Source organism: Labrus bergylta, chromosome 1 (genome assembly GCF_963930695.1).
Source record: "Labrus bergylta chromosome 1, fLabBer1.1, whole genome shotgun sequence".
In the NCBI taxonomy this organism is placed as follows: domain Eukaryota; kingdom Metazoa; phylum Chordata; class Actinopteri; order Labriformes; family Labridae; genus Labrus; species Labrus bergylta.
In genome coordinates, this window is record NC_089195.1 from 12,954,270 (window position 1) to 12,967,769 (window position 13,500).

General features: G+C 43.3%; 3 protein-coding genes across 6 annotated transcripts in view; 1 reads left to right on the top strand and 2 right to left on the bottom strand.

Moving 5' to 3' along the window:
• Window positions 1-3,039: 3,039 nt before the first annotated feature.
• Window positions 3,040-6,857, top strand: LOC110005350 (sialic acid synthase-like). Its single transcript, XM_020652790.3, has 6 exons — window positions 3,040-3,283; window positions 4,166-4,381; window positions 4,462-4,561; window positions 4,748-4,902; window positions 5,474-5,740; window positions 6,050-6,857. The coding sequence occupies exons 1-6, from the start codon at window positions 3,152-3,154 to the stop codon at window positions 6,257-6,259; spliced, it is 1,080 nt and encodes a 359-aa protein (XP_020508446.2). The 5' UTR covers window positions 3,040-3,151; the 3' UTR covers window positions 6,260-6,857.
• A 302-nt stretch (window positions 6,858-7,159) lies between these two features.
• Window positions 7,160-9,492, bottom strand: spink4 (serine peptidase inhibitor, Kazal type 4). Its single transcript, XM_020652775.3, has 4 exons — window positions 9,302-9,492; window positions 7,968-7,999; window positions 7,723-7,835; window positions 7,160-7,326 (listed from the first exon to the last, which is right to left on the bottom strand). Exons 1-4 carry the CDS (start codon window positions 9,351-9,353, stop codon window positions 7,281-7,283), a joined length of 243 nt encoding a protein of 80 aa, XP_020508431.1. The 5' UTR covers window positions 9,354-9,492; the 3' UTR covers window positions 7,160-7,280.
• Window positions 9,493-10,320: 828 nt separating this feature from the next.
• Window positions 10,321-13,500, bottom strand: part of LOC109998063 (phospholipid-transporting ATPase ABCA1-like) — a 45,859-nt gene continuing 42,679 nt past the window's right edge. For all 4 annotated transcript variants that reach the window (XM_065954431.1, XM_020652795.2, XM_065954430.1 and 1 more), the window contains exons 48-49: window positions 13,215-13,458; window positions 10,321-12,664 (exon numbers count right to left, since the gene is read on the bottom strand). In XM_065954431.1, the coding sequence (XP_065810503.1) occupies window positions 12,521-12,664; window positions 13,215-13,458 (388 nt within the window). In that variant the 3' untranslated portion in view covers window positions 10,321-12,520. The remainder of the gene's footprint in view (window positions 12,665-13,214; window positions 13,459-13,500) is intronic.

Consider the following 13,500-nt stretch of genomic DNA (forward strand, 5'->3'; position numbering starts at 1 on the left):
GGCTCAGCTTCTGGTGAATTTTCTGACGTTCAGATCGTCTGGGCACTAAACAAGGACATGGAGGCGTTGTTGTCTAGGGAACAACAGATGTGGAAAATTACAGCTGAGGCCGAATGACATTTAAAGAAGCCTTGATGTATTTTTACGAGTGTCAAAAGAACCAGTTAAACTGATTCAAGTCCCGGCACGGACCAGTTCCAGAAATTGTTCTGGTAGCTGGAGAGGTACTGCACTTCCTGAGCACTGCCGAGGTGCCTTGCCCAAACCCCAAAACTGCTCTGGAGCGCTCGCTGTGGGCAGCCCCCTCACTCTAAGACCTCTCCATTAATGCTCCATAGTTCCATAGGATCCTGTTTGTGCATGTGTGTGTATTTCAGCCTGTGTGTTCATGTTCATTAAACAGATAGTCTCTTGATTTGCCAGGTTTCACTGAGAAAAGCAATCTACTCATTACTCCTAAATTGTCAGCGACATCAAACAGGCTTTCTGGATTTTTTTCTGAAACAAAAAAATATATATATTCTGTTTCTCGCCCAATGACAGCTGGCTCCTGAACAGGAAAAGTTGTAATAATAATGGATGGATGGATGCAGTTCCCTTCCTTATCCGTACATTTTGAATAATTTGTCACTTGGATTTGTTTCCTTTTTCTTCTGTTTTGCTGCAGTTTGTAAAGTTTTCCTCCTGCTGAACCTGGAAATTAATCCAGTGAAGGTTCGAGAGAAAATGAGCTGGTGGAAGTTCACATGAAATCATGTGTGAAAAGAATTCAGAGGAGTTAAACAATGAATGGGAATAACCTGGGAAGAATCTGAGACAAGAGGTTTGATGAAGAGGAGGGGAAAAGTGTTTACAGAAAAGATAATCGAGGACGAACCGGTCTGACTGGATCGTTAAAGGATGACACACGATGCAGGGCGCTAATCCCAGGAGGGTTTGTTGGTATCTTGTGATATTAAGGTGTGGATTAGAGTATCTAATTTCAGCAAATCATCAAATGTGAAATGTTTTTTTTTCTGCTTTTAATCACCACAGCAGCACGTCTTCATGATTTAACTTGTTGCTGCTCGTCTCTAAGGACGCATCAGGACATTCTGCTTAAACAGGTTGTGAATATTTCACTGACAAGTTTCAAACTTGAATCAAGTCAAACAGGAGTGACACAATAGTGAGGTACTTATTTGATCTCTACGACGATTGACGTAGGCAGCTTTGAAAAGTGAATTTTACATGTTTTCTTTTTGTGCAAAGTGAACAAAATCACCTTTTCAACAAAGTCACTTGGGACCTGGGATGAGGTAGAGCTAGGACAGAGTACATATTAGGGGATGAAAAGGGTTTAAAAAATTACAGGACAGGGCATGCTTTATAGCGTGATAGAAATAAAAAAGGTTAAACTTTCCTATTTCAAAATGTTGCAAAGCTGTCACTGTGCAGAGCAGGTGTGTCTATGTGGAGATTTCATAATTACACAAAACTCCTGAAAACTTCCTGAACTTTTTACTGTGAGCGGCATGTGTGAACGCAGACACAGACAGTGATCCGATGTGAGAACGTCTGGGGACGTATTCAGAGCCAGGATTGCACATGTGAGAAGGCGTAAGTGACTGGTTTAAAAAATCATGCACTTCCGTTCTTGGAAACAAACCTGACGCTGGTGTGATAGTACCTGTTTTGGTCCAGAAGGGGGCTCAGGGCTGAGGATCAGGCTCAGCTTCTGGTGAATTTTCTGACTTTCAGATCGTCTGGGCACTAAACAAGGACATGGAGGCGTTGTTGTCTAGGGAACAACAGATGTGGAAAATTACAGCTGAGGCCGAATGACATTTAAAGAAGCCTTGATGTATTTTAAGGAGTGTCAAAAGAACCAATTAGATTGGAATCTGGATTCAAATGTTCATTCAGCTGTCCAAACTGAGGTGTAGGCATCTCTCTGTGAACACAGGATACTAGAATGTATAAAACACGACGTATCGTCTCAGTGTTGTCATGCACTTGTGTCTGAGGTGTAGTTTAGAAGGCTAATGATGGCAGTTGCTTTATTGGAAATGATGTCTCCAAAGAGCTTTCGGACAAAAGAAACAGACTAAGAGGTGGAGAGGAGGCGGGACTTTTCACGTTTTTCACTGTTCACGTAAAGGGATTTCTAACATGCAGAAAACTCCTGAAAAATTCCTGATATTTGCAGGAGGAGCTGCATGTGTAAACGTAAACAGCCACATTTTTGATCAGACTTCACCCGGAGTTTCTCCTCCAGCCTCCTCATATTTATTCTGCAGAAAGTCAGAGTGAGCTGACGTGAGAACGCAGCAGGATATAATCAGGAGAATTCACCTGGAGGAAATCCTCAGGGCAAGTCAGGATGTGGGAGAGTTGAGGTGTGTGTGTGTGTGTGTGTGTGTGTGTGTGTGTGTGTGTGTGTGTGTGTGTGTGTGTGTGTGTGTGTGTGTGTGTGTGTGTGTGTGTGTGTGTGTGTGTATGTGTCAGCTCCCGCCTGCAACATGTAAACAGATGAGGAGCAGCAGCGAGAAGCTGCAGGTACACCAAACGCGCGTAAAACACCTCATATACTGTATTTTATAAAAACACTTGGTTTAAAAACGTAGGGTTTTTTAATAAATCACACCCACATTGAGGCAAATCCCACGCTATTCTGTTCACAGTTAATTATATTTTCATTGTAAAACTCCGTGATTCCGTCCGTGTACATGGGACCTAAAATAACATTATATTTGTATTTAATATTATATTATTATATTATATTATATTTAAAATAAGTATTTTCGAGTCATTAGGCTCAAGTCCAAGTCGAGTTGCAAGTCTTCATGATTTTGTCAAGTCGAGCCCAAAGTCATCAAATCTGTGACTCGACTCCGACTCCAGTCCAAGTCATGTGACTCGAGTCCACACCTCTGGTACTTAACAATTCTGATATAGCCCGGGTGGAAGAGACGTGTGCATCACATTTACTGATATAGCCTATAGACAGTTTAAGGGCCCACTATTGGTCCCTGCCCCCTCTGGAATGAGCCTTAGGCTCCGCTCCTGCTGATCCCCGGTCTGCTTTCGAAGGCGCAACTCTCCACCCGTCCACCTCTCAGCTTCATTGCCACCTTATCTGGTTGTTACCTGTCCGTATTTAGTGATCGAAATGCCGCTAAAGTTTGAGCTGTGCCCCGGTAGGATGATCGGAGGAAACCATCCGTGCTTCATCATCGCTGAAATCGGACAAAACCACCAGGGAGACATTGAGATTGCCAAGAAAATGATAAAAATGGCAAAGGTAATAAAAGTGCACACCTTTCGGCTTATTTTAAATGTGGATTTAAGTGATTTTTCTGCCTCTTTAACGCCAGACAACACGACGGGGGAAATATAAATATGATAGACATATTCAATTTACAGTCTGTGGATATAAAAGTGTAACAAAAATCATAATGTTAATAAAATAATGTAGAAAAAAGTTCTGAATAAACAGAAATCATTGACAGATGATTGACAGAGTGCTTGAGTGATATGAGAGACAATAATTTGAGTCATTAAATCGTTGTTTAATGCTTGAATCTAAAATTAATTATTATTTTTTGCACTATAAAGTGATTATAAAACAAATAAAACCTGAAGGAGAATTGCAGTTATTAAATACGGTTTCCTCCAGTTTGTATTTAAATGCATACCCCTCCTCAGGAACCTGCCTGTAAGAGTAGAGCTTTACTGGGGTGCCTGTGGACTAGTGGTTGGTGTGTGCGCCCCATGTGCAGAGGCTGTCGTCGGACCTGGTCTGTTTGCATCCGACCTCTGGCTCCTTTCAGACTCTGTCCGCTGTCCTGTCACTAAATAGAGGCATCAAAAAGCCCCATAAATAAACAGATTTACTGGGACACCTGTGGCCTAGTGGTTTGTGCGTGTGCCTCATGCAGATGCTGTCATCCTCCACCCAGGTTCAATTCCGACCTGTGGCTTCCTTCCCGCGTGTCGTTCGCTGGTTTCAGACTCTGTCCACTGTCCTGTCTCTAAATAGAGGCACACAAACGCTTTACATTTGTTGCTTTCTATAATGTGAAAGGAATCTACAGGAACTCTAAAATAAATAATCATTAGTTGTCAGTAATACTTTACGAGCCCGCCTCGTTTATTCATCCCTAACTGATATCCACCTTCACAGGACTGTGGAGCCGATTGTGCCAAGTTCCAGAAAAGTGAATTAGAACATAAATTCAACAAGAAAGCCCTGGAGCGCAAATATGAAACCAAAAACTCCTGGGGGAAAACTTACGGTGAACACAAGCGCCACCTGGAGTTCAGCCATGAGCAGTACAGGGAGCTGCAGAGCTACGCGGAGGAGGTGGGGATCTTCTTCACCGCCTCAGGGATGGATGAGGTAAGAACAAGACTCTATGTGAATGTTTCTTGACAGTTTGTGAAAGGTGTTTAGTTTACCTGGGATTATTCCCTCTTTAGATGGCAGTGGAGTTCCTGCATGAGCTCGATGTGCCTTTCTTCAAAGTGGGCTCTGGAGACACCAACAACTTCCCGTATCTGGAGAAAACAGCCAAGAAAGGTGAGGCCCATCATCTGCAGGTGAATGTGTAGGATCGAGCCATGAGGGGTAATTTAACGTTGAGTTAAGTAGTGATAAAAATGTCTCGGTTTCCTGTCAGAGTATGTAAAAAAAGAAAGAAAGGTGTCTTAAATGTTGTTCTTGTAAGTGCGGGCTGTCACAGCTCTGTGGGACATGACGTTTCAGGACGGCCCATGGTGGTGTCCAGCGGGATGCAGTCGATGGAGACGATGCGTCAGGTCTACAAAACGGTGAAGAAACACAACCTGAACTTTGCCATCCTGCAGTGCACCAGCGCCTACCCTCTGGAAGCCGAAGACGTCAACCTCCGAGTGATAATGGTGAGATGACGCCAGCAGCTGATTTTCATATGTTTAATAATGAGCATTTAAAAAATAAAAGAAACAATCAGCTGTGATGACATCAGGTGGGTTCAGTAAATAACATTTGATCATCTGGTTAGAAATGGTTCCTGTCAGTAGGGGGGTATATGTTAGGCAGGAAGTGAACTTTTTGTCCTCACATTGAGGTGTTGGAAGCAGGAATAAAAGAACCAGACTAAAAGTGTGAGTGACTTTGACTGTGATGGTTAGATGACTGGGTGAGAGCCTCCCAACTCTGCTGCTCTTTGGGGCGTTCCCAGTCTGCTGTGGTCAGTACTGAACCTATGAAATGTGGCCCAAGGAGGGGAAGTAGTGAACAGTGACAAGACATGTGGGCAGCCAAGACCAGTCTCTGATGCTAAGCTAAGCTAAGCTAACTCACAGCTGGCTGTGAGATAAACCAAGAAGTTTATCAGTCCCATAAATCTAATCGTCTAAATTCTTCAAGACAGCAAATAAGTAAATCACGCAGAATGTCAGATTAACGCAGAGGATAGAAAAACTCATCCTGGCCACTTGTGTCTTGTAGGAATACCAGAAGGAATTTCCAGACATTCCCATTGGATATTCCGGCCACGAGTCCGGGATCGCTATATCAATCGCGGCTGTAGCTCTGGGGGCGAAGGTCATCGAACGTCACGTGACCTTGGACAAGACATGGAGAGGAAGTGACCACAAAGCTTCTCTGACACCCGATGAGCTGACAGAGCTGGTTCAGGGAATCCGGCTGGTGGAGAGGTCGATGGGGAGCGGCCTGAAGCAGATGTTACCGTGCGAGAAGCCGTGCCATGACAAGGTGGGAAATCGTCTCTCTGCAGGGAAACACAGAAAAACCAGTTTGATGCTTTTTTTCACACGCCGCTCTTCTCTGACTGTTATTTAATGTCTGTTTAGAATATCTTCTTTTTAAACACTGCGGTACATATATAAACAACACAAGAGAAGGTCAACACTTTTTTTCGGTTTTGTGGTTAATTTGTAACAAATGTTTCATGTCATGTACGTCTTTGTAACCTGCAACTGGATGCTTTGAATTTCCCTCGGGATCAATACAGTATCTATCTATCTATCTATCTATCTATCTATCTATCTATCTATCTTCCAGCTGGGTAAATCAGTGGTGGCCAAGGTCCAAATCCCCAAAGGAGCGACGCTGACTCTGGACATGTTGACGGTGAAGGTGGCCGAGCCGATGGGCGTCCGAGCCGAGGACATCTACGAGCTGGTGGGAAAGAAGGTGACGGAGAGTGTGGAGGAGGACCAGAGCGTCACACCGGAAGTCGTTGATAAATACGGCAAGAAGGCCAAGTGCTGAGGGAGGCCAAGAGTTTTTGTATTTGAAGAGGATAATAACGCCGTAATCGAATCTTTTGAGATTTCCTCGTTTGTTCTCCTTTGCCAAAGAATTTAAAATGTTCCAAAAGTCGCCTTAATATAATTTAATTTGACTCCGCTAACGGGCTCTTCGTTAAACTCTGTGTTGCCTCACATCAGGTGGTAGTGTGATCTGGTTTTGAAACATTAAATGAATATTGAGCCTCTCATGACGCAGCAGTGACATCACAGGGCGTGAGGGTCAAACAGTCAGTGTCTCAGAGCGATACACAGACACCTCCAGTCCTTTAAATATGAGTGATCCGGCTGGGTTTGTACTCGTAGAGCGTCTTTGAGAGCAGCCACCATGACACCAGTTAGATTCAACTCTGAGAGGAAATGTGCACACGCTCGTCTGCAGAGATTTTTTAGAAGTCGTGTGTTTGCACATTTCCTCGGTCATCTGCAGACTCCCTAAAGCAGCTTGTCTCCTAATCAGGTTGTTCACACACATTTATCAATCTTATCATTTGGGAATATCACGGGAATCTAATGAAGGGTGAGAAGATGAAACGTCTCAATAAAATATTTCACCTGTTTCCTCTTGTTTGTTTCCTTCTTTGTGCAACTGGTCAGCCAGCTCCCTGCCTCCACCGCCTGATCTTTCTGTTTAATAAACTGTTTTACGATCAACCTACCCGGGCCAGTCTCTGCTTAGGGTTTCAGATTCTCCACGAGAGTAACATTTAACTTAGATTTCAATACAAAAACAAACTTACACATGTACCCTCTTCGTCCACAAGGGGGAGCCAAAAAACGACAAGCAAAAAGTTCCTTGCAGCAGATACAAGTTTGAGCTTTGGTTTTAGATGCAATTGATTCAAAACACAAAACTAGAAGGTCGTCAGCTGATTGAAGTTTATTAATCATTGCCATGACAGAAGAGATCTCATCATTTTAAAGATCAATGTCGGTTATAGATCCTGATTGGTCAGCTTAGCAGAGAAATCCTTGGTCCCTGGTCAGCAGCTCTCGTCTTTGGCGATCAAAATGTCCACCTTGGTCATTCTGGAGGGAGAACCAGATCACATAGTTAGTTAGTGGTGACCTTTTTTATGCTGAGTCATTGTCGGCAAACTCAAACAAAACGCCTGACTGTGTGAGTGAGGTTGAGACACAGAGATTAAACAGAACTTTATGTGGTCATCAGAGCTCTCCGTAATTTTCCAGTCATGACAAGTGACCGCCCTGCAGAGACCAACTGAAGCATGACAGACTGAACTGGAAAAAAAGCTGCCAGTCATTTGAATCAGCTGCTCCTCTAAGCCAATCAGAGTTCAGTATTGTGCTGCACGCTTTGAATTCATCCGCCACCAGAGGGCGCCTGTGACACATTATCGTCCTTTTTTATGTATGACGTGTGGATGGATGCTTTGTGAATTAAGCAGCTGTGTGTGTACTCACTGTCTCTCGGCACACAGGGTACACTCGTTAGCGTACGTGTTTCCATCGCTGCCACACACAGGAGCCAGGTTCAAAGGGCACGCCACGATCTCCCCCATGTCAGAACAGGACGGCTGCAAGGGACGCAAAGGGCCAAACACACCGGATTCAATAAGACAAACCTTTTTTCTCTTTCACCTCAGGAGGACGTGAATTCATACATACTGTCATAATCTTCTTAAAGTTATTCTTCTGTCAAAACCCACCTTTCTCAAAAGCTCAGAGTTCTCCCCAGCAGCTGTAAAGAGAGCAGAGCACTTGTAAAACGTAAAAATGTGAAAATTACTCACTTAATTATTCACTCCCCTCACCTCTCGAAAGAGAGATATCATACAATGAAAATCCGGACTAAGCAGTGTCTTCCTCAGAGCTGTAGCCGCCACCCCGACCCCCCCACACATACACGCCTTCAACACCTGACCTGCTGCAGTATGGTGACTTTGTGCAATAATGTTTATTCATTTATCTTTTGTCTTTATTATTAGTATAAACACACTTTGTACAAGACATTTAATCAGGAGGCAAAAAGATACATATTCTGTAAAATCGACTTCACCATGTTCCTCTAACTCTAATATGTGTCTCTAGTCTGTCTACAAACCCCCCAATGATGAGAAAAGGCCATCCTCTCTTTTGCCTGCTCCACTTTTCAGAAAACATGTGCTCAAACAGGCCGTTTGGCGATTTTCCCTTCATGACATCACAAAGGGCAGTAGCCCCTCCCACAGCTAGGTGTTTGTTCTGCCCTCTGAGTCTGCCTTTTCACCGTAAACAATAGGTCATGGAGTGTGAAAGACAGAGTACACTCAAGCCCTTCCAGAGAGGGGGCGTGGTCAGACACAGCTCATTTACATATTTAAAGGTACAGACACAGAAACAGCCTGTTTTGAGCAGGGCTGAAATAGAGGGGTTTATAGTTCATGATCAAATACAGGATCAGAGTGGATTTAGAACAAGAAACTTCACACACATGTTTTGAGGAGCAATGCGACTTATTTAAACTGGTTGAATAGGAGGAGGATATGTCACCTTTAACACAATGCCTCATTTTATACATAAAGAAAGTCTGTATTTTACAATCCTGTGTCATTTTTCTTTACATTTGTTCTGCACTTTAATCAGCACCTTGGCAAAGGACTAAAGCAGAAAGAGTAAGACACTTTAGAACACTTAATGCTTTTCCATCTTTTCTGTCTTGTAAAGCTGACTCGAGGACCAACACTCATAAATTCAAACGTACCTATAACTGTTCTTTACCTGTGCAAATGGCAATAACATCTATTCTATTCTCTAACTAGTATGTTGAGTCGTATATTTGTCTCTATGTCACTGTTTCAAATTCAAGATCAACGTGTCGTATTTCATAAAAGCTTAAAGGAAGAATTAAAACACAAGGAGGGAAAACATTTAGGGAGTAGCCAATCCCTATGACTGATTCTTTGGTTTTAAATCTAAAGGTTTTAAACATGACAACAGTCTGACGTACAACAACAACAACAACAACAACAACAACAGGTGAGTGTTTAATTCTGCGTGTTACCTGCAGCCACACAGACGAACAGCAGTCCCAGAAAAACAAGTCGTCCGTTCATGTTGTCGGTGGATGTCGGTGGATGAATAACTCGGAGTGACAGAAACGTCTGAGTTTATCTGTTTTTGCAGCCAGTATAATCCAGTGTGTTGTGTGTGTGTGTGTGTACAGAGGGTGTGTGTATGTGTGAGACAGAGGGTGTGTGTGTATGTGTGACTGTGGGAGTGCAGCAGGTGGAAAACAGACACACAATCACATGCTCACTCTAGAACTTATGGTCATCGACACACATTAACAGTGAACACTCCCTTTAGCTCAGTCATCAACCACAAGCGCACACACACACACACACACACACACACACACACACACACACACACACACACACACACACACACACACACACACACACACACACACTACGGCAAGAGAAAAGCAAAACAATAATCAAATCAGGACTCTTGTTTTTTTTTTCAAAATGTATGAATGTCTTTATTTATTAATGCAAAGAATAACTATACACAATGAGTAACAGACTCAAACAGCTGTTCAATACTTAGAAATGTAAACAAATAATAATATTGAGCACGAGAAGAGAAAAGTCACCACCTTTGAACTGTCCCGTTTCTCTCGTTATCTCTCATCCACATGAACGCCTTCAGCGTCTTTTCATCATGTGTCCAACACACGCTGCACTCTGAAGGTGTAGCTTCATTTTGTGTGAATTAAAATCCGAGAGTTGTTTCTCTAAATGTCTAAAGTCTGAAATCTTTTCTTCTAAGTCTTCGACGCAATCGTCTCTGAAGTCTATAAAGTGCTCATGTTACGCCGAGAGGACGTGTGACTCCTCTCCGCAAAGATTAGATACCCAAGATCACAGAAATCACCTCGGAATATATTTAACGTGACACAGAGCACCTGTAATGACTACCTGTCATTATATGAAACCCTGGGTTAGTTTGTTTTTTGGACTATAAAGCATTACAAGCACATCTCCTAATAAACGTGGTCCCTGTTTGGTGTTTGTCCGGCCTCTGGACTAACGCTGGAAACATTTTGTGCGAAGTGTCCGACTTCTCTTCTAGACTCCGAGTTACTGACACGACAGTAAACTTGAGAGTGGCAGCTTTGACTGAAGATTAGAATTTTGGCAACTCCACCAGAAGATATTGGAAAATAAATTAAAATGAGTGCGCACGGATTGGACTTAAAATGTGCTTTTTTGTTTTCGAAAGGAGGATGGTAAAAAAAAAAAAAAGCAGAACTTAAAGCTCCTGTGAGGAGTTTTCAGCTGGTTATCAAACAGACTGAAATTAATACTGATGCATCAATATTTTTCAGTAAAACACTACTTGGGCATGAAAAGGACGAGAGCAGACAGGGGATAAGATGCACCGCTCCGTCCTTAGGGGGGCGCCAAACTCAATACAAACGGAAAGTTTCTCACAGGAGCTTTCAACAGTTTCCTCCTCCACATGATGCTGGTTGATCAAAGATACATGTTCAGCTCCTTTTGGCACAGATAATGTTTGTATTTTTCTGACTCAACATCACAAAACTGCTACTGTACATAATATCCACATTGGAGCTGGCTCAGGTTTTTATAAAACTCTCTCCATGGTGGAGCCCTCGCACAGAAAAAGGAAAAGGTTCTCGCCGCTTAAAAGATCGCCACACGAGGAGGAGGAGATGTGACAGTGTCCTCTCACGTGTGGAAGCGACACAGAAACGTTTTCTTTCTCATTTATCTCGCCCTAAAAAAATCACATTTTCATTTTCATACAGATTTTTTTTTTTTTACAAGAAAACTTTGATTTAGACTCCACGTTTCTGTATGCGACAGTAATGCGACAACAATGAAGCACATTTCAGTTGACTCCGCTCCGTTACAAGCTGATCTTACGGCATGCTCCTGCACACACACACGCACCTGCACACACACACACACACACACACACAGAGGTGCTGATAGTCTAGGTGTGTGCGGCCCAGAGTGGAAAGCATGCGGTATATATTTCCATCTTACAAAAGCCCCCTGCCACAAATACATCTTCAGCTTTCTCGTTACAGTCACACCTGCCAGGTCGTGATTGGTCATCGTGGCTCTGTTCCGGTCGTCCTTCAGTTCCAGGGCGAGTAAAAAACCGGCCAGTGTAGCAGACTGCGCCGTCATGTACAGACATCGAGCAACCACAAGATTTTTTTTTTGTTTGTTTTTGACAATGAAACGACACAATAAAATAAAAAATAAAAAGAAACAGTCGAGTTCATCATCTTCACAAAAAGCTCACTTTTTGTTGTGCTTGGATGCATGATGGTATCGCTCGTATACATTCCTTAGCAGCCCACATACTTCAATGGAGTGCTCAGATTTCTCTCTCCACCATGATACAGTATAGGCACGGTGCTGGACGATGTCGATGACAAGAGGACGACGAGAAAAAAAGACGACGGCCTCGTCATCAGTCTTACTTGTTGTTGACAGAAAACACTCTGTAGAGGTTTCATCTGTTAGAATTAAATAATGCGAAACAAATCGAATTAGTAGAAATGAATATTTGCATGATTTCTGTCTGTGAGTGAAATCAGAGGGACTGTAAAAGTTTCTTTATGCCCGTTACAAAACAACTGCGCTTGGTAACGAAGAAAGAGCAAGAATAAAAAAATAGTCTGTCCTTCTGGCAGTGAATGATCAAAGCTTTTGGTGAGAGTAGCACACACACAGTCTCACTATCGATCGCTGATTACTTTGAGGAGCACAGGTCGAGATGTTTCCTTCAGTCGTCCCCGACGTCGTGTTCGCTGAGCGAGCAGCAGGGCTACAAGAAGAGTTCCAGTCGAGTGCAGGATTTGAATCCCGCTGACCCTTCAAGTGTTCGGAGTCTCTTTCTTAGTGAAGGAGGGAGCACCTGTCTCCACCCCTCACAGGAATATCTTCTCATCTTTAAATATATGTTTTTATATATTTCTTGCATTGATTTGCATTGAGTTTTCATCGCTCCAGTGTCTGCAGTCTCTGCCTTCTTCAGGAGGCTGTGCGCTGAAGTGCAGGTCCACTGAGAAATGATAACAATTAAAAAAGACTACAAAATAGAATTAAAAATAAAAGAACATAGTCTGTCCCCCCCACAAAGGTTAGTGGTCCATGTTTTTCTGGGTGAGGGGGGAGGGGGAGATGGTGGATGGGTAAGGGCGTCTCAGCTCCTCAGCTGATGGTGAGCGGTGGAGTCAGACGCAGCTCTCCCTGGTCTTGTCGTCCGTTAGGAAAGAGTTCAGCTGGGAAATGTCCACGACCACAGCGTCCCTCTTGTTCAGGTGGACGTCTTTCAAATGGTCCTCGTCGCTTTGGTCCTTGGCAAAGTTTACAAACACCTGCAGGAGAGAAAAGAGGAGGAGCCGGGAATCAATCACGCTGAATAGACACGGCTATGTCACAGCTAGAGCCGTCTGTAGAATCAGAATCAGAATCAGGGTTTATTGCCAAGTACATTTACACATACAAGAAATTTGACTTGGTGTATTGGTGCTAAACAATTAACAGGGAAATAACGCAGAACTAGCAACAACTTAAATAATACAGTTTAAGAAGCTATTACAATATATAAAATAGAATTTAAAAATGTTAATTATAAAATATAAAAAATAAAAAACACAAAATGTACAAAAGGTGCAATGTAGGAGCTGTGTAGTGGACTATGAGAAAAAATCTTAATGTATGTAACTACTCACAGAGCGCATGTAAGGAAGATACATTTTTAAAGTGACAGATCGGACTTTTAGTCGTAGTAGTAAGTGTAATAACCACAGGAGGTCATGGTCAGCTCAGCCGCTTTGTTACAAAACTGGCTGGCGTTCAGGCATGGAGGCGTTACGCTAAAGAAGGGGGTGTACCTCTACACATACGTCTTTAAAGCATGCTTACTTGGTCTAGGGTGGTCTGGGAGACGGAGTAGTCCTCTATGCTGAGCGCCTCCTTGTTGGTAGAGAGCAGGGAGAAGATGCGGGCGAGCGAGGTAAGGGAGGATGGCAGCTGGTACTGCAGCATGTTGCGGTGTTTCTCCTTCAGCGTGCTGCCAGGAAGCTCCCGCTCGATGAACCCCATCACCGGCCGGAGGTCTGGGTCCGGGCCCGCCACCCTCAGGATGATGGTGTATCCATCGCCGAACCTGAGGAGAACAGGACGAGAGCGCGTTTCAGTCAGCTGCATC